Source organism: Neolamprologus brichardi, chromosome 23 (genome assembly GCF_056152115.1).
Source record: "Neolamprologus brichardi isolate AB-2024 chromosome 23, ASM5615211v1, whole genome shotgun sequence".
NCBI lineage: Eukaryota > Metazoa > Chordata > Actinopteri > Cichliformes > Cichlidae > Neolamprologus > Neolamprologus brichardi.
In genome coordinates this window covers 22,109,983-22,132,311 of record NC_142125.1, presented here as the reverse complement: position 1 = coordinate 22,132,311, position 22,329 = coordinate 22,109,983, and the positions used below count along the sequence as shown (strand labels likewise).

Here is a 22,329-nt window from a genome sequence, read left to right as displayed (position 1 = left end):
AACAACTCCAGCGGGAAGAAAAAAGAAAAACCCTTGGAGTTTTAGTGACTTTGAAAGAGCTCTTGTGCTTCGGGAGTCTGACCATCTGAGGAATCTCCTTGCCGAAGTTTGCGACATACGAGAATCCTAACGGTCCAATTTATTCTTCCTCCCTCTGCCTCTGCTGCAAGGAAAGCAAAATTATGCATCTTCCATCCTGGGAAGACTTTCATTGAGGTCAGGCGCCGTTTTTGTGACTCAATACTCATCCTCTTTATGCTGCATAAAGAAGCATACATCTGGGAGCTGCACGGCTTTTAACACTTTAAAGTGCCTCTTTTTGGGCTACGCTAAGAGCCAATTGATTTATCCTAGAACAACAAACACAGGGCGTAGTGCATTTTCTCTTTCTAATGGTATTCTGAGGCCTACCAATCAATAATAACTATTAATATACAGAACATTCACCCTCCAAATTTAAACACTTAGAAAGTGACCTACTGGACGGCTTCCTGGACAGGAAGGTTTAACACGAATAAAATGCTTGATGGAAATCGGCAGCAAGCCTGTAAAACAGCTGTTAATGAGTGAATCTGATTAGCGGGGAAACAATGAGGAGTTTGAATACTCACACTGAGCCTGTCTCCTGCTTTTCCATCAAGGGCCGACTCCTTGTGCAGCAGGTTGTACTGCGAAATCTTCCTGCTGTCCTTCTCCAGGTGCGAGAACATGTCGTGTTGGTAGTAGTCCATGATTGACAAGGATTTTTCCACACTTCTTCTCTTCAGGGTGTCCTCATTCTGCTCAACTAGAAACGCAGGAAACAGATTCACAAAAAATGCATTTTTTGTTAAACTTGATCCAACTTCTACAAAAGATAACGACTGAGGAAGCTTCATGAAAGATTCAGCGACTACAACTTTCAACCACACCTGAGTCATTCCTCTTAGCTCTGTTGATCAGGGTCTTTTGCGGCGAGCCCAAAGTGCTTCCCGTCCCCTCGGGTTCAGTCTCAGTGTCGCTGCTGCTGCCTGAGTACGTGCACACTCGCAAGGCTCTTTCCTATTCACGGACAACAAAAAAGTAATTTTAAAACAGAGACATAACGCGCCTTCAAAGCCATACGAGCGCTATTATGCAGTCTGGTTTTTGCACAGAGAAGATACCAGGAAAAAACTTTAAATATAGCCCTCATGACTAAGTTAACTTTTTGCAAAGCAAAGTGGTGTTTAAGCTTCTCTCTTTTTTTTAGCTCAGTAGCAAATTTAGTTATTCATATGTAGATACCCACAGTTTTGAGAAAGCTTACTTTTATAAGTTATTTGCAACATTATAAAACAGTCGGTAATGTTACAGAGCCACAAAGGCCTGGAGACTGGTTGGGAGCCATAGATCCCAATCCCAAAGTGTCAAAGTGTCCCCTTAGCAACTATACTAACCCTATAAATGCCCCTGATGTGGTGCTAAAGCACCTAAACAGCATGTAATAAGGCACTACGTTAGTGCATATGAATGTGTCTTGTAGTGTAAAGGTGCTTGGAGCGGTCAGTAACCCTAGAAAAGCACTATTTGCATCCCAGGTCTATAAGACCTCAGTCACACAGGTCTAGAGTTTGGTCGACAACCCCCCTGGCAACCAAGAATAACTTTGTTGGCAATTGGCTGCTGAAAGTTGCTTTCTAGGTGAAACTAGTTGCAAAGAGGTTTACTGTGCCTGGGGAGTAACCTCCTTTTGATTGCTTTGGTCTCTAGTGGTTGCAGCAGTTGCACTTCTCAACTACTTGCTAAATGGCAGTGAAACTGTGAAAAGCGTGACACAAACCAGAAACAGAGACTATTAACTGTTAAATAAAAAGCCTTCTGGAACGTAAGTGAGGAGACTACGCATTTTTTCACTCATGACTGGAGGTTGCCACGAGGTTGCAGACCAGTCTCTGGGCCTGTGTGATCTTACCTGCTAAGGAGAGTAAAGTCTACAGTACTTCTGGGTTACTCTTTTTCTTTTAATTTTTTTTCCTGTGCACCTTTGACATGGACTAACTGCAGAAACATCTGATTCTAAACACACTTTAACCAGTGAAGTGATTGTGTGAGTATCTGTACACTGCACATCATGCTGTAGATATTGGCCAGATTTCTTTGATCTCAATGGGACTTACTGGTTAAATAAAGGTAATAATTAGCTTGTGCATGTTGGTTATGTTGTCAGATTGGAGTATATCCTACCGGACTTCTACATCTGAATGTATTCTCCTCTACTACATAATCAGCAACAAGCTAATTAATCCCCCTTGAAGTGACAGTTTCAGCTGACCTAAAAGCTAGGCACTGATGCTGTGTAGCTGCAGCACGGCCATCATTATTCTTCTCAACACACGCACACTGCATTTCACTGTGATGCAGTTATTGTCTCCTTTCAACTATATATTCAAAATAAAGTGAATACTTGCATGAAGAAAAGGCTGTCTTTTCTGCCATCTCACTAGCTTAGCAGCGCTGAAGAAACGCATTAAAAAACTGTAACTGCTTAATTCAAAAGTAATTAACTGCAACAAAAACAGATATTTCTAAGAAGCTCCTTCACAACACGTTACCCTCAACAGTTGGTAAGTATACAGCCTCCCTGGTGACATTAGTGGGAAAAATGCTAGTGTGTGGCCACCACTTTATTACCTCATTACTCAAAAACAAGCAATGACCATTTTCAACTCTGCAGCTAATGAAAGAATTTCATCTTTGAAACTGTGTAAAGTTTGAGACAGTGTCTGGGTATCTCTCGAGTCCCTTTAAGAACCACAAATATGTCAACTTAGACTAAGTGTAAACGACTTACGCCCAGCATATCATGGTCCTTGGATTTCATCTTCCTCTCTGCTTCTGTCTCTTTGTCCTCAGTGGAACCTGAGATGTTGCTGCGTGGGGCACAAAAACTCAACCTCTTTGTCTGGATTGCATCTAGAAATCGAGGGATATAAAAGAGAAATGAGGCAGGAAGTTTATAACAAACAATCTCTAAAAATGGATATATTTTCTGTGCTAATCGATGTGCCTGATAGGGTATAATGTGCCACTGCTGCCAAAAAGTGGTAATAATTCAACTAGAGGATATTCAGCAACAAAACAGAAGGAATGGTTTGCTAGCCAGCTAGATGCTACCGCACAAACAGGAGAAACAGCTGTAAAGCTAGCAAGTCAGAAGTCTACCACGACAGTCATTTGAGGAACAGTCAAATACTTCAGAGCGACAATCGAAAAGGACTTTTACTTATAAACTACAAACTGCAACATATTTGGACGTAGGGCAGATAGACGTGGGAGTGGAGCAGGGAAAGACCACTGTAACTCTCGTGGTAATTTCTCCTTTAGCTGACAGGCTGATGAACCACGGGATGAATACATCTTGTACATCCATTCAGTCGAAACTCATCCAGCTGACTACAAACCCATTTCCCATTCGCATATCTGAATGAAACATTAACAGCGTCCACCCTGTGACTGCTCCATCCACGACTCCTGGCAGCCAACAGAACAGCTTTCAGCTGTCGTCCCCAAATGACGTTGGGCCGTCTTATTATCACTCTACCCAGTGCTGTCAGACGCCAGTTTAATTGTCTCGCATTCAGAAACCTCTCTTTCAGCTGCATTACAATAACGGGCTGCTTTTGGCTCGTGTTCTGTCTCCATCTGAGAAATCTGCATGGAGATCATAAAAGTCCTTTCCCCTTCTTCCTCTCACCCATTACGAAACAAACAATGTGACAGACGTTCTGTCTGTTCAGGTATCCTTTACTGTTTTTGAATTTTTTATAATGATGCAGGAAAGGACAAAGAGGTAAAACCTGTGATAAAGACGTACAGCTTACTGTTAAGGCTTTCCTAATCAACTTGTTTCACAGGGAAGACTCAACAGGAGCCACTTTATGTTTGTAGTTTTGCCTCAGATTCCTGCCTCTGCAGTGACACCGCAGCACTGGGGTGAACGAGATGCCGCCTAATGTCTTGTAAGCATAAATCTCCGGGTGTGAGTGCTCATCCCTGCATGTTATTGTAGCTTTAATTAGCCATCTGATTGCATGCTACCCTCCACAGTTCTGCCGTGCATCATGGCCGACGCTGAGGCAGAAGGTGCTTTATGATCTATGGCTGCGGTGACGCGCCTATCTAATTGCGTTTGTTGGTTTTCCTCGGGGAGTGGGAGTGTATGGCTTTCTACTATCTCAACTGAGTATCAGATGTCAGTGTTGATGCATTAGTCTCTGAATTAGCTGAACAAACAAGGTTCTTCTTTTAATCAGAGTTTAATAAACCAAACGGCTTCCTCTTGTCTGCTCCTCGGGAGCCCTTGAGCAGTCAGGAGAAAAATGCATTAACATAAAGTACAGTGACATTCAATACTTCACTTAACTTCCTGAAAGGTAAATAAACTGTCTGAGGCTTTCGAGCCTAGGCTTTTTGTCCATCAAACATGATAACGGTAACGTTTACAGGCATGGATTTAAATTTATTTCCACTGTGACCTCGATGGAAAACATGAATAGCCTGAAAGGCACAATGAAAAGTACTGTTCTTTCTATTGTGGTGCCACATCCTGGCAGCTCTGATGACCTTCAAGTTAATTTAAAGAAAAAAAGTGCTGTACAAAGCTAACAGTACAAAGCACTGATGAGTATCAGTGATATATTAGATTAATAAAGCCAGACATCTATTATCTGTAAGATATAAATGAGGCTGGCACCTTTGCTTTGATTTAAGAAGCACTGCAAGTTGTAAATGTAATGCTTACACAAGTGAATGCACAAGCTAGGGTGACTGCAGGTAGATATACCGCAGAAAATCATCAACCATCACTTGAAACATTAAAGGAAAATCTTCAGAAATGAAACTGCTGTCATTGTAGTGGATTTTTTCATTTGGCCTGAAAGGCAGATTAACTATGAATCAAATATTCATCCAAGAGATTCACAAACTAGCCAGCCATATTTACTTGGCTGATATTTTGGTTAGGTGTTTAATCCAATACCGATGCACTCATGTCAGTGTAACAACACGATTAGCTGGGTATATTCTCCACTTTGACTGTTTCAAAGCAAACAGTTGGCCTTTTTGGGCAATCGCCATCTCTACTGTTTCAAAAAAATCTTCCACAGATTTCCATTCAGGACTACAACCTCATTCCATTTAGGAAAAATTGGTGGGTGCCCAGTGTTTGCATTGATTCTTTTCTTTTGCATTTGGTGACCGAATGCAAGTAGTTAGCAGCAACCAATTGGTTCCCCAGAGGTTGATTGTGCAATGCCCTCAACTTCTAAGGAAACAGTTTCAATCACAAGACGATTAAACAGGTTGCTTATTGGAAGGCAACCTGTCTCCAAACGATCCGAGACCAGCTCTGGCTGACTGCAATCGCTCTCAGCAAAAGTTTGTAAGTAACTGCTTCTAATTTATGAAACTCCCATCATGTTGCAGTCAATCTGATTCACTCTACACCAATGAGTACAACTTGTCTGCGATGCCACAGGGAACTCGACTCAACGGGTTGCCATTCCACTTAAAATGACCGGTCAATACTATGAAGGGTCTACAAACAGGAAAAAGAAGGCTATGTTGTGAGGCATTTGTTTACAGTTAATATTCCGGTCTTACCTGAGGATGCTAATTTGGGCAGGCGGCTCTGGGTGTCCTGGGCGTTGTCGTTGCTGCAGGTCACAGTGGGGTCAGACAGGGAGTGACCCATGCTCATAGAGACATGCGGGTGGGGTTTTGAAAGGGAAGGCACTTTCACATCAGGTTGTGAGGGGTCAGGGTGAGAAGAGGGAGGCTCCCGATCGAGCTCAGAGGAGCCGCCGGTCACCCCCTCGGGGCTGGATTCAGATTTAGGGATGTGGCGACCGCTGGCCCGGGTGACAGAATCGGGGAGAGGGAAGGTGCCGATGCCACTGTCCAGGGTTCTCATCTGACAGCCGAAGCCTAAAGTGACAGGGAGAGGAGTGTGACGTCTGGGAGAAGCAGGAGACAACGACACAGGAAAAGAAAAGGAGGACCTGGATTTACATGCAGCGGAAAGGGTTGTGTGTAAACAAGGAATCTGTAGCAGGTTCAAAACACAATGTAAATGGAAAAAGAGAGAAAACAAAACATTTTAAACTGACACAGTACTTTTTGGAAGCTCCTTTCTGATGCCCATTTGTAGTTATCACAATGGTGAGAGGCACACAGTTCTCATATAGTACACAGTACACAAGAAACACCTGCTGCCAGCAATTCTGAACTAAATACACGATTGAGCTGCAACCCGAGGACATGCTCCTTGGATTCATCAGAGTGCACGCTGGGTTGTAATCAGGCGATGTGACAGCGAGTAGGAACAGATGGATGTCGTTTAGAAACCACAGTTTGCAGAGCCTTGACTCAGGCTGGAACAGATGGATGGCCATTCAGCACAGCACAGGCCCTTGTAACTGTGAACGGTAATGGCCAACAGTTACATCGGCTAATTATTAGTGGTTTGCAACTTTTTGCTGAGTTACACTGAAAACCACTGAGGATTAATTAGCTTTCTTACCAGGGACCTGTTATTCCTTTTCTTGTTTTCAGCTGTGTATACTGCTCCAATGGTGGACGCTCATATTAAACATTGCCAGAGTTTTGCATAATGAGATAAAAGTACGTCAAAGTAATTCTTGGGTCAAAAAGATTCAGATTAATTTACAGCACTGGGAAAAGCCTTGAGCCACCCCCACTTCTTTCTATTTTGCAAGGAAAATGGGAAATAGTGATTTAATGAAGCATGTGTAAACATACATGTAAATACAGCATATAAAGCAAAACCAAAATTTGTAGAATTCTAACGAGCTCGAAAGTCGGATTTTGGTATGACCAAGTTTTTACTTATTATCTCTTTGGGAATCACCTGGTGCAAAAATACCATACTAGTACAGTTATCTTTGGTATTTTTCATAGATTGTACTTAAGAAATTGGAAAAACATTGTTTTTGTGACAGGCTGCTAATAACAAAGTTAAAAATTGAAATAGGCTCTTTACTAAGGTGTCTGTTATATACAAAAACAAAACTGGTTCATCCATTGAGTTAGGAGTCTTTTTATGCTTGAATAATTTATAGGTCAGAGCTAAGTGGCTTAACAAACAAAGCCATTCCTTTTAAAATGGTTGGGAACAAGTTCTGGACTGACAGTGAGTGAAAAAGAAGCCAATGTCTAAAGAAACACTTTGAAAGACCTTCAGAAAGTCTGGAGAACTATTGCTCAAGTCTGGTTCTCTGGGAAACAAGAAAGATGAGAAGTATGATCGGAGATACTGGAGTGTAAACCTCCTAAAAAGTTGTCTGAAGTGAAAAACAGTGGAAGTTCAAGACTTTTTCATCAGTTCTGCATCTCCAAGTATTGGTTGTTAAAAACTCTTAAAGCGAACCTGAAGGCTTTCTTTTCTTCAGTCTCTCAGAAATGCGTAGATATTTACAGATTCTGCCTCTCAGTGTTACTAAAGCTTAAAGGGTTTCTTTCAGCGCTGTCGTGCTTCACAGTGAGTTTAAAAAGAATTTGCAAGTACTTAATCGGGCATACTTCAGAATTAGTTTACCGCTAGAAAGAAAAACAGAAAACAATATTTACACTTAGATGTGAAGCTCATACCATCTATTCATTTTCTCTTTGGATGTTTTTCTAGCAAGGAAGCCAAATACATTACTTAAATGTACATTATCTAAATTTAAAAGCATTGCCAATAGATGCACAAAGTAGGGGAATATTTGAGCGAGTTTTTGAGAAGAAAAATTGGTGCATGTCGCCAACTTTAAGCAGATTTTACAACATACTGTGAAAACGAGTCCTTATATAAGTGTTGTGCAAGTACAGATACACCATGTTCATTGCACAGATGGCCTGTTAGTTGCAAATGTATCTGCTATCAGGCCCTCGAGGACACTTACATGTACTGGAATAAACAGAAATGCTGATCTCAGTGCATGTCATAGCCTCCGTATGCACATGGATGTTTACTTGTATATGGGAGCGAAAGGCGGAGAGAGCCATAGATTACACGGCTGTGTAATTGAATGCCAAGCCTGGCAGTTCAAAATGCCCTCTATAACCAAACTATAACAAGGTCCACAGTAATTCTACCCAGAGGGAACAACGACTGGACATAATCTAGTTTTTCATGAGCTCCCTATCACTTCTGTATACAACCTCCAGGGTTTGAGCAGAGAGAGTTGCCTTATTGATACCTCCTCTGTGTGGAAATGGGTTTATTCGACGAAGAAAAACACAACAGAAATTGTAAGGCTGGATTAATACAACAGAGTGTACTATCTCTTTTGTTGCTGGAGCAAACATCCAGTTGAAATTATTCCTCTTTGGCTGAAGAATACAGTCTTTTTCTGTTATTTTGTACTTTTGTGCTTGTTTGTTTTAAAAAGGCAGCGCCATTTTCTAAAAACAAAAGTCTACAAAGTAAGTTTTGAACAGCACACACATCAGCACCTGGTGAAGTAATAGCTGAATTATTAGTATTGATCAACAGTGCCATCAAACCTCTGCAGACGTATTAGAGTCATTTTGAGCTCCGGGTCAGTCAAAACGTTATTTATTGTCCCTTTATGAGGAAAAAAATACCTGCCTTGAGGGAAATTCTTCTAATGCACAGTACAATAACTGACCAGAGTGAACCTCCAAGCCCACATTCATAACTCGAGCTGCTTGCATCATAAACCGGCTGGATGTAAACTATTTATATGATTGATGTGTTTACCTGGCATTAAAGCCTGTGAATGCTGCACTTTGGAGGGACGTGACATTATAGCAGTGCTGAAAAGCAACGAGCAGCCACAGCTGAACCTTTATTAAATATTTAATTCAGGCTGTCGGGAAGCGCTTAGTTGGCAGAATGTAAAGAAGGCAGCCTGTTAACCAGAATACAGAAACAATTAACATTTTTTTATTTTTGGTGACATGGCTCAGACCCATTATTAGTGGCTCAAGCCAAAAGTATTTTGTGATTGATTAGTAGCTTCGCAGCTCAATCTGCCAACTCTGTGCTTCTGTGGAGATTATTTCCATCTGCACTCAGCCTTAACAAACACATTTATTTTAATTGTGAGAACTGGCAGATGTATAGATTTTTCACTGTCACCAGCATGCATGTTTTGCATACAAACAGGACTAATTAAGATGCAACCCCAGAGAACAATGGCCAGCTTTTCCATCTAGTTAAAATATATTACATTTGGAGACTAAGACTTTATAGCTATTGTTAGTAAACCTTTGAATATTCAGTTGTTTTTGCTCCGTTTTGATCTCCACCAACTTTCTGACTCTTTAGCACCTAAGTTCTTAACTACAGTCCCTGGCCACTTTGTTAGGTACACCTGTTCAATTGCTAATTAATGCAAATATCTAATCTAATAAGTAACGCAACAACTCAGTGCATTTAGATATGTAGACATGATCAAGACGACCCGCTAAACTTCAAACTGAGCATCAGAATAAGGAAGAAAGTCGAGTTAAGTGACTTTGAATGTGGCATGGTTGTTGGTCTGAGTATTTCAAAAACATAGACGTTTCTAGAGTTTACAGGGAAAAATAGAAAATATCCCGTGTTTGGCAGTTCTCTGGGTAAAAACAGCATGTTGATGCCAGAGGTCAGAGGAGAATAGCCAGACCATATTCAGCTAATAGGAAAGCAACAGGAAGTACAATAACCAATCATTATGACCAAGGTATGCAGAAGAGCATCTCAACAGCAGCAGAAGACCACAGTGGGTGCTGCTCCTGTCAGCTAAGAGCAGGAAACTGGGACTACAATTCACACAGGCTCACCAAAACAAGACAACAGATTATTGGATGTTTTGTTGTCTGATCAGTCTCGATTTGTGCCACGCCATTCAGAATTTGGTGTAAACAAAATGGAAAACTTTGGGCTCTAAGTACCAACTGAGCTTGAACGTGTCCATCCTTTTAAAACCACAGTGCACCTATCTTCTGATGACTGCAGGATAACACACTGTGTCACAAAACTCAGATAATCTCAACTTGTTGAATCTATGCCATGAAGAATTAAGACTGATCAGAAGACAAAAGGGGGTCTAACCCAATACTAGAATTTACAAAGCCACCACTCTGAGCAGTCGTTGGCGAGCCAACTTTCATAAAAGCCGGTACATTGTGGCTTATTTATTTAAGCTGTCTGTGCTAGCAGCAGCAATCAAAGATTCTTATCCTTTCAGGAGCATCACAATGGTAAAGTAAGGTGTGTCTTTAAACATGGCATAGTTGTTGTTGGTGCCTTGTTACAAAACTCAAATAACACTGGTTTCTTGAACATGACAAAAAGTTCACTGTACTCAAAAGATTACCACAGTCGCCAGAGCTTAAGCAACTAAAGCCCATTCACATCATGGATGTGCAAGCTGACAAATCTGCAGAAACTATGTGATGCTATCATGTCAATATGGGCAGAAAAGTCTGAGGAATGTTGCACCTCGTTGAATCTGTGCCATGAAAAATTGAAACAGTTTTGAAGTTGGAGTGGGTAGCTGTGGGTAGCTAACAAAGTGTCCGGTCAGTGTATGTTCATCAGCTGTGTCTGGTTTTTGGAGGTTTTCATTCTCTGAAAACTCCTACCTATCACAGCTGAAAATCACACAAAAATGCTAAAGTTACATGCTTGAAAAAAAGTACCCATAGGGCTTTGCCCTGTCTAAAAGGAATCACAGAGTCAGGAATTTCATCACCTTAAGTGACCTCTTTTACATGCTGTACACGCTGTCCTGCAATTCTATTTTTAACATGCATGTACAGGTTGGCCCTCGGGTCTTTTGCTTCCTCAGACAGCTGCTCTAAGTGGCAGCTCCAACTCGGCTTCTAAGAAGGACACATTTTTAATGGTTTTCAGCTCCCTGTAGCGTTTCTGAGATTTTAGAATATACTATTTATTTTATTTGAAGTTTTATTTGCGATACTGTTCTTACCTGTACTTCACTCACATCTTTTATTATTTTCGATTTCTTCTCTCTTGCAGTTATAGCACATATAAAGCACAACAGCTATTAGGGCACGAAATGGTTTGACAGTACAGCCATCCTAACCATTTGCCATCAGAATATGCTATTTTATTTACATTTTTAGTGTTCTCCCAAGTTTTGGCAATGAAGGAACAAATAAAATAATGATTCAGACTTATCTGCACACCCCTCTTTTCCCTCCGAAACAAACTGGCTGGGGTTATAACCCATCTAATTTATTTTAATAAAACTAAGAGAAAAAACAAAATCGCTACCCTGCTATCAGCAAATCTAAATTCACACCTGCAATAGAGCTACATTTCAAGAAGCATGCCATTATGTACTTTGAGATGAATCTGTGAAACAATTTGTCAATAACCCGGTGAGTGACAGCCGAGTAACGAACACGGTGCAATCCACATCCAGTAAACAGCACCTACACCCCCTCCTTCCCCTCACCAAGCTACAATCTACAATGTAAGTTTGTCGCTCTGCAGTAATAACATAATAACAGTCATCATCTCATCTCACAATTGTTTGATGCATTTATTTTTTCACTTCTTTAGCTGCTCAGGCATTGTGAAACATCACCCGGCTGCATGTCAATCACCTGAACAGACTGTCAACGTGCCGTTTGCAACTGCTGCTATTTCCCCACAGTAATGGTGAGTCTGGCAGTGAGGGGAATCATTTGGCGACGAAATTGAGTTGTCAGTCACATCAGGAAATCGCAACTGTAAAAATGTGTTAATGCTTTGTTGCACCGGTTGATTTTTGACAGGTTTAAGCCAAATGAAAACCTGTACTCAGTGAGATAAACACTTGCAGATAGAGTATGAAACCCAGAGAAGAGAAGACGTGAAGTTTAGGCAAAGTAACAACTCAAATCAGAGAAGAGGAAAGATATTGTTCATTTAAACTGCCTTTAGCGAAAGCTGAAAAGTAACTCACAGACTCACCTAACATGTGGTCTTGACAAGCTGCGTCTGGGATGTGTCCCTCTACATTTTCAGCCTTTAGGTTGATCTTCTCTGTCATTATGAGGGTCTAGAAAATGAACAAACTCCATGTTAGTGACAAAGTTATGACGTAAAGCAAAGATTTTAAACCTTTTTTCTGACACACCCTTAATGGTTTGTCAGATAGACCTGAGAACACCTTCACCATCCCCACTTTTCAAGTTCAAACACGTTTATTTGAAAATTATTTTAAACTGTAAACACTTTCAGCTTAGTAACCAATCATAGCAATTAAATTCAGTCACACCACAGTACAAATAGGACAGAAACCTTCTTGCTTGAACAGAGAAAATCAGTGGTTGCTCAGTAACTGCCCTGAATTTTTTCACATTGGTCAACTGATTGCAAGACGTTGCAGCAACCGCTCTCCAAACAATCCTAGTCTAGCTCAGATTGCCTGCAATCACTCTCAGACAGATTGGCATACATTTACTGGGAGTGGTCCCCAACTTTGAAATAACAGTGAAAGCCCGTGCTTTGAATAATTTTAGTATCGTATGACTAGTACAACTGTAGCATTAGTGAAATATCCCAACTATTAGATTACTGACAGCTTGTTCATCTATTCTTATTTTGCTAATAATTTCATCTGGCATTTAATACTTTAAGCTAAAATATTTAACATTGTTTACTAATTTGTTCAACCATATTTAGCAGAAACTGTTTTTAACTGCTAGCTAAACCGCTCTGCTTTTTCCACATCATTTAAGCAAGTCATTTCAACTGTCTATCTATTATAATTATCTAACAATTTCAACCAGTATGTTAAACTTAATATTCATAACTATTTCACACGTTTTTCTATATTTTCTACATGTAAAAAAGTATTTTAAATACATTTTTAGCTAACAATTCAAACTGATAGTAATACATTAAATGTTTGATTCATATTTTTAGCTAGCTTGTGTAATGGTTTAAGCTAGTTTTAGCTAGATGGTGCAAGTTTTATTGCTCTTTCATTTCTTCATCTAAATTTTTACGCTGTTAGGTCATAATTTCTCCCTTTTTAACCCTAATTTTAGCGAGCTACTGTGACTTTCCTGCAAAAAATTTCTCTTGCTTATGCCAACATTTATCCAGGTATTTTGACATGTCTTTTCTCAATTTTTTATTACTTACGCAATCCAAATCCCTATACATGTTTATAGTTACATTTCTATTGCTAATCAATTAATTATTTTCTTCTTTTAGATGAGTTGAGATAAGCTGTCCACATACCCCAGGATACCTTCTGGATATATTAGACAGTATAAATGCAGCTTTGTTTGTATAAGCTGTTAACATTTATCAATTTAAAAGGCTTTCTTTTAGGTAATGTGCAAAAGAAAATTGTGGATGAAAAGGATCGGTTAAACCGATTCACGTACTATATGACTTTCCAGAGGACTGGACAAGCTTCTGGCTTTGTGAAATGTGTTGAAAGTTTTGTTCAGAAAGAAGTAAGGTAATTGTCACAGACTTTCTGCCATACTTTAATTAGGTTATTTTAAAAATGTGGTTTTGGGGGTGGTGTAAAAGGAGCTTGTAGGTCATAAAGTGTGGCTCTTTTGTTGTATTTCTGTGGGGAGAAGATAGACGGAAAGCTTGGAGGATGGTATTAAATGGCTCTTTTGTCAAATTGAGTGCCTGCGATAAGGGGCTCCTCCATGTTATCAAAATTTCACATCATCTGGATTAAATTTCCTACATTATGCGGTGAGACTGTCATTCTTTCCCCCTGTTCAGACTGCTCCTTTCAGTTTCTTTTATTATTGCTGTCTCCCTTCTTTCAGTCGCTCTCAAGCTCTCAAGCTCTCAGGCTCTCCGTCATATTTTGGCATTTTGACTGACAGGTAATAAAGAATAAACCCACAAGGTCATGATTTTAGCATTTTGCTTACAAAGTGCACTGATATGATTTACAAAATCTAACAGCTGATAGGAGCCTAATTTAAGTCTGTACTACATCCACAGCCTGATGGCTGCCTCTATGCGAGATATAGCTTAAAAACCTTCAGCTTTGTGGAGACAACAACAACACAGGATTGGGTTTGATGATAAAAAACGTAGGCGATGAATTGTAGGCTGAGTCAGAACACAATGCGAATCAATATTGAGCCTTCAGGGGATGTGATGGTGAAGAGGCAGAGGTGTTGTGGATCTGTTTGTGAACATGTTCATACTGTACAAGTGTGCAAACCTATGGGAATTTTGCACGTATGCGTGCACTGCAAACAAGCTTGCCCCAAAAACTGTAACAAAGTCTGCAGTGCATGTTTATCCACTTACAGCAGTATCTGAACAGATTTCCATATCTCCCTTCGTTTCGCTGTGTTTCTTGGGCGTGGAGATCCCAGGCGGCGATGTGGCCACGGAGTTGCCCTTCACAGCGGTCCTGTCAGGAAATAAGATTTGATCTGTTTTTCATGTCTGTGTGCCGAGTACTTCCTTTATCAACTCGCCAGGTAGAAAGCGAGACTGCTGATAAATTGCGTTGACCCACTCTTTCGCTTCATGAACGCACAGGTAAACACATGTGTACACGCACACAGACACACATGGAAATGTCATCGCACTGTTAACAACCTGCATGAAGTGGTACCTCACAAGTGTTTGAAGGATAAAAATCTGTCAGCTGGGTTTTTGAAGAGGAAAATGAGCAAAGAGAGTAGATGACTGTGGCTTAAACATACAATAATCCTGAGTGTTGCTGACTATGTGTCTGATCCGCAAACTGTTTATACTCTCTAGTGAAGAGTCACACCTCAAACAGACAGCTGCTGTTTGTGTTTCTCTAAACACACAAGCTTAATGTAGGGATTGTTCATGTTTAATGTAATAGAGCTACTACTTTGCTTCTGAATCGTTGATTCACTTGGTAGGAAGGCATCTCTGAGAAAGCTTGGTGACAGGAAATAATCAGCACAGCATCCGATCAATTAGGATAATAATACTTGATTTTCTTAATGACAAAGGTGTTGCTAACTCACCTGCCAAGAAGCTCTTTCACGAACTGGTCTTTTCCAATAAAGGCCGTCGTGCACTGGATCTGACTGGCAATCTGACCCATCTGATTGTTGCAGTGGTCCATAATGGAGCTAAGCTTGTTGTTCATCTCAGACAGACCCTGCACCTCCTGGCTTTCTTTCTGCTGATTATCATTTTTCTTCTTATCCTTCTTCTTGTCAGACTTCATCTGTTTGCCTCCAAGAACTGATCCGATCTTCAGCTCTTTCTTCTCTTCTTTTCCCTTGGGAGAGTCGGCTTTTTTACTACTCAGAGCTGGAAGTTTGCTCTTACGGAGGCCGAACCAGTTTGCCAGAGAGGGACCTGTCTTCTGTTTGGCCTCGGTGGCAGCAACCTTCTCCTGTTCTTGACATTTCTGCACGTTCTCCTTAATTCCCATCATGACTTTCTCTTCAATAGTGGTGACTGTTGGGCTGATTTTTTTCTCCTCCATATCTGGGTGTTTGTTTGGGGAGTCTGCCTGGGTTTTGACTTCCCTGCTGAAGTCTGGCTCATTAGGGAATGCTGCTTTGTCTTCTGTCTCTCTAACTGGATTTTCCAAGCCGTAGACACAAGAGGACGGAGGATGAAACTGTGGATGAGAGGCAACCTTCGATGGCTTACGGATGTTTAAACCAGTCCTATCACTGATGGGTAAACTACGAACCACTTTGTGAGAAGGTGAGATGACTGCCTCCCCCTTCCCTATGCCCTGTGACCCCTCAACTTTAGAACCCGATTTGAAAGCTCTCTCAGGGAGGATGCCGTGACTATTTGACCCTGTCATGCCTCCATAGTGGCTAAGTCTTGTCCTTGGGGAATGAACAGGGCTCTCTGCTAACCCAGCACAGGTCGCTTCTAAGGAACTCTGTCTCGACAGAGAGTTACCCCTTTCACCTGAGTTGGTAATGATCTGAGTTCTGATTTTTCCCGGCCCATCTAAGCAATTGATGCTTGGTTTTTCAATGTAGTTGGTGCTGAAACTCTGGCTACGAGCTTTTGCCCCGTTCATCCCTAACGCTGGCTTTAAATGAGGTTTGGCAGCAATAGATATGGATCTGCCAAAAAGCTGACTACTCCTTTTCCCATTATCACAAACACCCCCTTCCTCTGGCACCACAAGAGCTTGTAATTCTTCTTCCAGTAACCTACACTGGACTTCACCTTTCCCCTCTGTAACAGACATCTTGGTTGGTGAATCAATATTGTACTCTGTCTGCAAGTTGTCACACTGGGCAGAAGCATTTGAAGTCACAGTCTCCTTGGAGACTGAGTTGATATGATCTTTCTCTTGTTTGCCTGGTATAGAGGGACTATTTTTATGGCTAGGAGGAGACTTTAAAAATGCCTTAAAGCCCATTGGGATGCGAGTCTTTGAGGCTTTTTCTGCTAGGTTAGGGGACATAATAATAGAGCTGTCTAAAGCTTTGCCAGTTTGTGGCTCTGCCTGACCTTGAGGTGTGTCCTGAAGTGAAATAGGTAAACTAATAGAGGTCTTCTGCACTGACTGATGGACATTTTTATTAGCAGATCCTTTTTTGCTTGCAGGTGAGTTCTGAAATGAGGACCCTCTGAGGGCACTGTAGGGAGGAGGGACATTCTTCGAGGTTTTAGGTGCGGTTTCAGGTTCTCGAGCACACCCTGAGTTTGCAGAAGGGAGGTAGTCTTTTGTGGTCATCCGCTTGAAATCGCCTTTAGCAGGTGTCTTAGTCATGGCAGGGGACTTTTGAAGGTGCTGACTGGTTTTGTCAACCAGTTTCTGAGGTGCAAGTGCAGTCCCGTAGCCTGCATCCAAGTCTAAACAGTCTTTATCCTTGATGGGTAGCGTTGATTGCATATTTGGTAAAAGTGAGGTGTGGTAACTTGGGGGTGGACCCCTCACAGTGGTTGGCGACCCCTCGTAATTTGGTCTGATCAGTAAAGAGGTGGTGCGGCCCGGGGGAGGGGGAGGAGAGGGGGACCTGAGTTTATTTTTGCTGTTTTCACAGTGTTTGTCTCTGGTTGGCTGTTCGCCATTGTCAGCATACTCCAGGTGTCTCCTTGAGAGGTGAGGGGAACTCGATGAGGCGCCCTTATTCCATTCGGCCCTGCTGGGGAGCTTTGAGTTCACCGCTTTTGGGCTTTGAATACAGGTTCCTGGTGTCTTGATGAATCTGGACATTTTAACTGTCGGAGAGGAGGGGGATTTCTCCTGCCCAGGGGGTCCTGAGTTCCTGCTGTTACTTGGTTCAGTGGCAGAACTCTTAGATAATCTCAGTGGGGACCCTGAAGGTTTATTACTACCAGGTATCTTTGAACTACTGGACTTGGAACCAGCAGCATCATTCATGGGAGGGATGGAATGGCCTTTACTAGCTCGGTTGCTTGGTGGTTTGATAAGTTTCCGTTGTGGAGTCAGCTGCATTGATAGCCTCTCTGCACTTCCCTCCCTGCTACTGCTTTGCTCCCTTGGCTTGTGGGTCCTGATCTGATATTCAGACGGCTTCTCTGGAGACTCAAGAACACTGTAGTTTTTTGATTTTGAGGGTTTCTGCTTTGTTGGCCTCTCTTGGGGCACCAGTTCTGTGTAGTCAGGAACTACTTTGCTACCCTGAATGTCTTTTTGAGTCCCAGCAGCTGCTGCAAGTTTCTCTGCACAAAATTCAATAGGCTCTCCTTCTGCATCAAATATTGTCAACACGCTCTCCTCAGATTGGGTGCATTTGGTCACTTTGGGCTCCTTAATCAGGCTGAAAGGCCTGGGTCTTCCATCTGCAGACTGGGTACGAACCTGGTCTCTCCGCAAGCACTGCTGTGTAATCAGCTTGGCAGCATCTCTTGACAACCTCTTCGAGTCCCTCTCGGCTTGCTCTGGTGGCTGGCTAAAGGACATTCGAATGTCACTTGACTCAGACTTTAACTCCTCCAGATCATCCGCATCAGACAGACGGGGAACTTCTGGTTCAGTAGGGGTGAGGTGCAGCTTCGATGGTCTCGTAAAAGCTGATATCCGCCCTCCTTCAGGGAGAAGGCTGTTAATAAAACTCATGAGTCTTTCAGGCTGCTCCTTTGAGTCATACCCAGAAGGGTGTTTAGTAGCCACAGGACTTGAGATAGTGTCACCTCCGCTGTCTTGCGTTCCCTCCCAGCTACATAAACTGTCTGAGATGCTGTGTGAGAGCTTCTTACAGTGAAACCAGTTGTCCTTGGTGGGAATGTTATCTCTACAACTAGAATGTGCCAGTTCATCATCTGCATCATCAGAATCATAAGCGAACTGCTTTCCCCGAGCAGTTCTCCCCACATGGGTAGGCCTAGACACCCCTTTACTGCTACTCTTGATGCCCAGTGAGTAGATTCCCTCATTGGAGTTCATGCAGTCTTTGTAGCCTGACTTGGAGACCTTGGAGGAACAGGAGGAGCTCCTGTGTTTCCTCCTTTGGAGCTTTCTCAGTCCTTCCAGTATGTGGCTCTCCTTACGTCTTGTGGGGAGGTGCTCCTCCTGAGCAGCACAGATATTACTAGGGGCTGACGAACCCAAACTCAGCCTCTTCTCCCACGTCAGAGACGACTAAATGGGAAAGAGAAAGGAGGCAGAGTCAGTCTCTGTGTAGTAAGAACACATATTCTTTAGTACGTAAAGCAATAGAACTGAGAAAAGCAAATCATAATGTTGGCTTTTGTGTGCAAGCTATTTTTATTCCACCACATATTTTAAATGCTTGGAATTAGGATGGTGCAGGACTGTCTTTAAATATGAAATCCCACATTTTCTCAGAAGCTTTAAACTCCAATTGGAAACATAATCAGCAAACTCAGGCATGAAGGTTTTGGGATTAATTAAGGTCTCGAAATAAAGACTAAAGCACCCCTAATGAGCCTGATGAGCGAGGTGGTTTACCATTTTCCCACAGGAGCGTCCATCATTCCAGGTGTACGAGCCGCTGGAGAATTCACTGCACGCGCTCGACAGCGACAGCTCACTGCTGCTACAGCTGCTGCGTGGGTACACGGGCGCTGGCACTGTCAGGCTCAGCTGGCTCAGACATTTGGCCACAGGGAGACCTGCCTTTCCATTCAACTGAACCTCCTATGACACAGAAAAGAGGCGACATAGCATTAAGATGGAGTCACTTACATGGCCGCTTAACAATGTTTGTGAGTTACATAAGCTTTCCTTTAGTCCGACTAAACATCAAACGTGTGTATGTGTTGGGTACTGCTGCATATCTAATTGCCATCATGCTGTTGATTTTGTGATGAACGGTATTGAAGAAAAACGTGACACACCCAATCAAATATCACAGAAAAGTCGACTAAATTGTCGATGTACTGCACTTTTTAAACTTAAAGAAATACCTATATCAATCATCTTTCGTGTGCAGTCACCACACCGCGGCAGATGTTTGTCCAATTAGCATTTCCCTGCAGACAATCTAACAATGACAGTGGAGTTTAAGATGAGGAATCCGATACATCCATGGCACAGGTTTCAATTCTCTACTCTCACATTCGTGTGCGTGTCACTTAACACGACTTATTTAAGGATATGTAGACGTTTTGCTCATCCTGATTACAAGATGATTCATAATTCGCTTTTCGGCCATTATTATTTCATTTTCTTTTTCTGCTCCGATGGCACGCATTAGGGTTTATCAGGTGGCATCCTCAGAGGGGTAAAAGGGCAAAGGAAATGGAGCAAACTCATTTTCGGGCCTTAATGCATAATATATAAGATGATTAATGTTCCAGAGTGTCCTGTGGAGTCATTTTTTACTGAAGACGAGTCTCAATCGATGGTTTTCTGGTAATATGACAAGGATATATTCCTCTTAGTGCCAAGTGATACTGCTGGCTTTTCCTGCTGAGAGCACAGGAGGGGTCACGGCTTTGGATTTTAGATCTGTATTTTAATATCTTGGAATGATTTCTTGATGGGAGATGGGGGTATAGTTGTGCTGCAACACTTGGATGAGTTATATGGGTAGGGGGAAAAAAGTACATTTAATGTTTCCCATTAGGCTTACATTAGAGGGGGAGTCTGTATTCCTGGAAAGTAGGAAAGCCTTGCTTCTTTCTGGCTCCAGGAGCAAATCTGCTGCAGACAGATCCATGATCCGAGAGTGGAGTTTCTGAAAGTCAAACGGGAAGTACACGCAAAGATGAATTTTTGACTTTGGGGGATCTCAAGAGGAGCATCTGAGATGACAGAAGAGCATAATTGGTATGAAGATCTTTATCAGTACTTTATGCGGCGCACAGCATAGCCTGAAATTCCTTTTTGTAGCATCTCGGCTGGGCGTGAGGATTTTGATCTGAGTATTGTCTAAATCTCCCTCGAATGACAAATATTAAAAGAAAGCAATTAAACAAAGTAATCATTTGAATTCATTTTTGAAAATCTCAAACAACTGCACAGTAGGCTGAGGCGGAGCAATATTTTTACCTATCTGATTCCCTCCACTGGTGCCAAACGGAGCCCCGATTCATCCCTCTCCCTCAAAGTCATTAATGTCATCGTCCAGAAAAAAAAAATAATAATAATGTGAAAAGGAAATAATTGCATCAGGGAGTTTGGGATTGCTTTGATTTTTTTCCCCTTTTTTTATTTGTGCTAGTCTCTTCTGTTATTTCACTCTCATGCTTAAGAGGGAAGGATACAAAACCAAATACATTTCCACATATTAATCCCAGAACTTAATTACACTGGATTCCCTGAGCTCAAATTAACTTAAACTAGAAATCTGCAGGAACAGAACACTTGATCTTGTGCTGCGTTTCCTGCCAAGGGTAGAACTAATGCTCACTTAGGGAGTATATTCATGTGCTTCTACGCACTGGTCGCTTTGTTTTCGTTTGTTTTTTTTGTTGTTTTTTTTTTAAATTCAGTTTCTACCATTAAAGTAAGTGGCGACTCACATGCTGTGCACCCCTTGAAGAAAATAAATTGGGTGTTATAAAAGCAAAAGTCACCCTCGGTAAATGGAAACTGAGCTTTGAAAATTATCTCCTCAAATTTTCCTTCAATGGCATGAACGTTTTAAAATAAAAATGGTTTCCATTTTATTTACTTCCATAAACCTCTTTGCCGACTGTGTATATCGACTTGTGAAGAGAAAAAATACACAACTTCTAATGACACCAAAACTTCCCTGCTTTCTTTTGTCTCTTTAGAACAAGCAACCTGTGTTGCATTCATTGTGGATTTTTCACTCCAACTTCAGACAAAAAAAAAATCCAAAAGAAAAGCTGCTTTTTGTATTAGAGAAAGCCTGTGAATAAGCTGTTAGCGTGACTGATTTTTGTACCATCAGCGACAAGGTGGTAATTTGCCATGGAAACAGATCGATGCCCATTTTCCATGTTTTCGCTGAACAAACTGTATAAAGACAGTATTCCTTAACATTTGTAGGATTTATAAAAGCATCCAGCTTTAGATGCTGGCACAGAGTTCTTTCTAACGTGTTCGGGTTTCAGTGAGTTCAAAAACAGTTAAGCTACAGGGAGGATTTCTATCTTTTTTTTTTTGCCTGTTACAGATCAAAACTTAACTTTTAAAATGATCTTGCCGAACACTCATCAGATTTATAAATATAAAGGGTTTGTTCTGTGCACTGGAAAGCTTAGGAGATCACATTCTTTCAAAAGTAAATAAAGGCAAAATAGTATTGTGCAGTTGTACTAGTTTGGGCTCAATGTACAGTATCACTTCTTAACCAATAGTGCATTTCATATATATATACATATACACATATATATATATATATATATATATATATATATATATATATATATATATATATATATATATATATATATATATATATACGTATATACATCTATATATATATATATATACATACGTATATACATCTATATATATATATACATACTATATATATATATACACACACACACATATATATACATATATATATACATATACATATATATGTGTGTGTGTGTTAAGGCATTAACAGCAAAAGAGCAAAAAAAACCTAACATATAAAAAAATGCATCAGAGTTAGGGGTTTTCTTTGATTAAATAAAAAATATATATTTTAAGTGCAAATTTTTGTCTTATAAAAATATGCAATTTTCACTTTTCTTTTTAAAAGCCGACAAACTGCTGAAAAACAAATTATAAGAAAGCATCACAGCATTTAAAAAAAAGTAACTTCTACAGGACTAAATGTAATAAAATAAAATTTGAGTTGATTTCATTTTGTCAAAATACAGTGCAGTCTCAGGTTCTGTAAAATTGTTTGTAACTGTTTGTTAAACACAATCCCACTGTTCCCAAGAACAGACGGCGATTGAGCTGCTGATCAACCTGTGCCAGCTAGGAC

At 41.1% G+C, this 22,329-nt stretch overlaps 1 protein-coding gene across 10 annotated transcripts in view; it reads right to left on the bottom strand.

Annotated features, from left to right (window-relative positions):
- Nucleotides 1-22,329, bottom strand: part of LOC102788058 (nck-associated protein 5-like) — a 180,437-nt gene that overhangs the window by 13,647 nt on the left and 144,461 nt on the right. For 8 of the 10 annotated variants that reach the window (XM_087835751.1, XM_087835752.1, XM_087835754.1 and 5 more), the window contains 9 exons: nucleotides 20,008-20,112; nucleotides 18,882-19,070; nucleotides 14,986-18,551; nucleotides 14,285-14,390; nucleotides 11,957-12,044; nucleotides 5,623-5,946; nucleotides 2,813-2,934; nucleotides 912-1,041; nucleotides 612-787 (listed from right to left, as the gene is read on the bottom strand). In XM_087835751.1, the coding sequence (XP_087691877.1) occupies nucleotides 612-787; nucleotides 912-1,041; nucleotides 2,813-2,934; nucleotides 5,623-5,946; nucleotides 11,957-12,044; nucleotides 14,285-14,390; nucleotides 14,986-18,551; nucleotides 18,882-19,070; nucleotides 20,008-20,112 (4,806 nt within the window). Of the gene's footprint in view, nucleotides 1-611; nucleotides 788-911; nucleotides 1,042-2,812; nucleotides 2,935-5,622; nucleotides 6,065-11,956; nucleotides 12,045-14,284; nucleotides 14,391-14,985; nucleotides 18,552-18,881; nucleotides 19,071-20,007; nucleotides 20,113-22,329 lie in introns of those variants that run through there. The other 2 variants (XM_087835760.1, XM_087835759.1) reach the window with 2 other exon arrangements.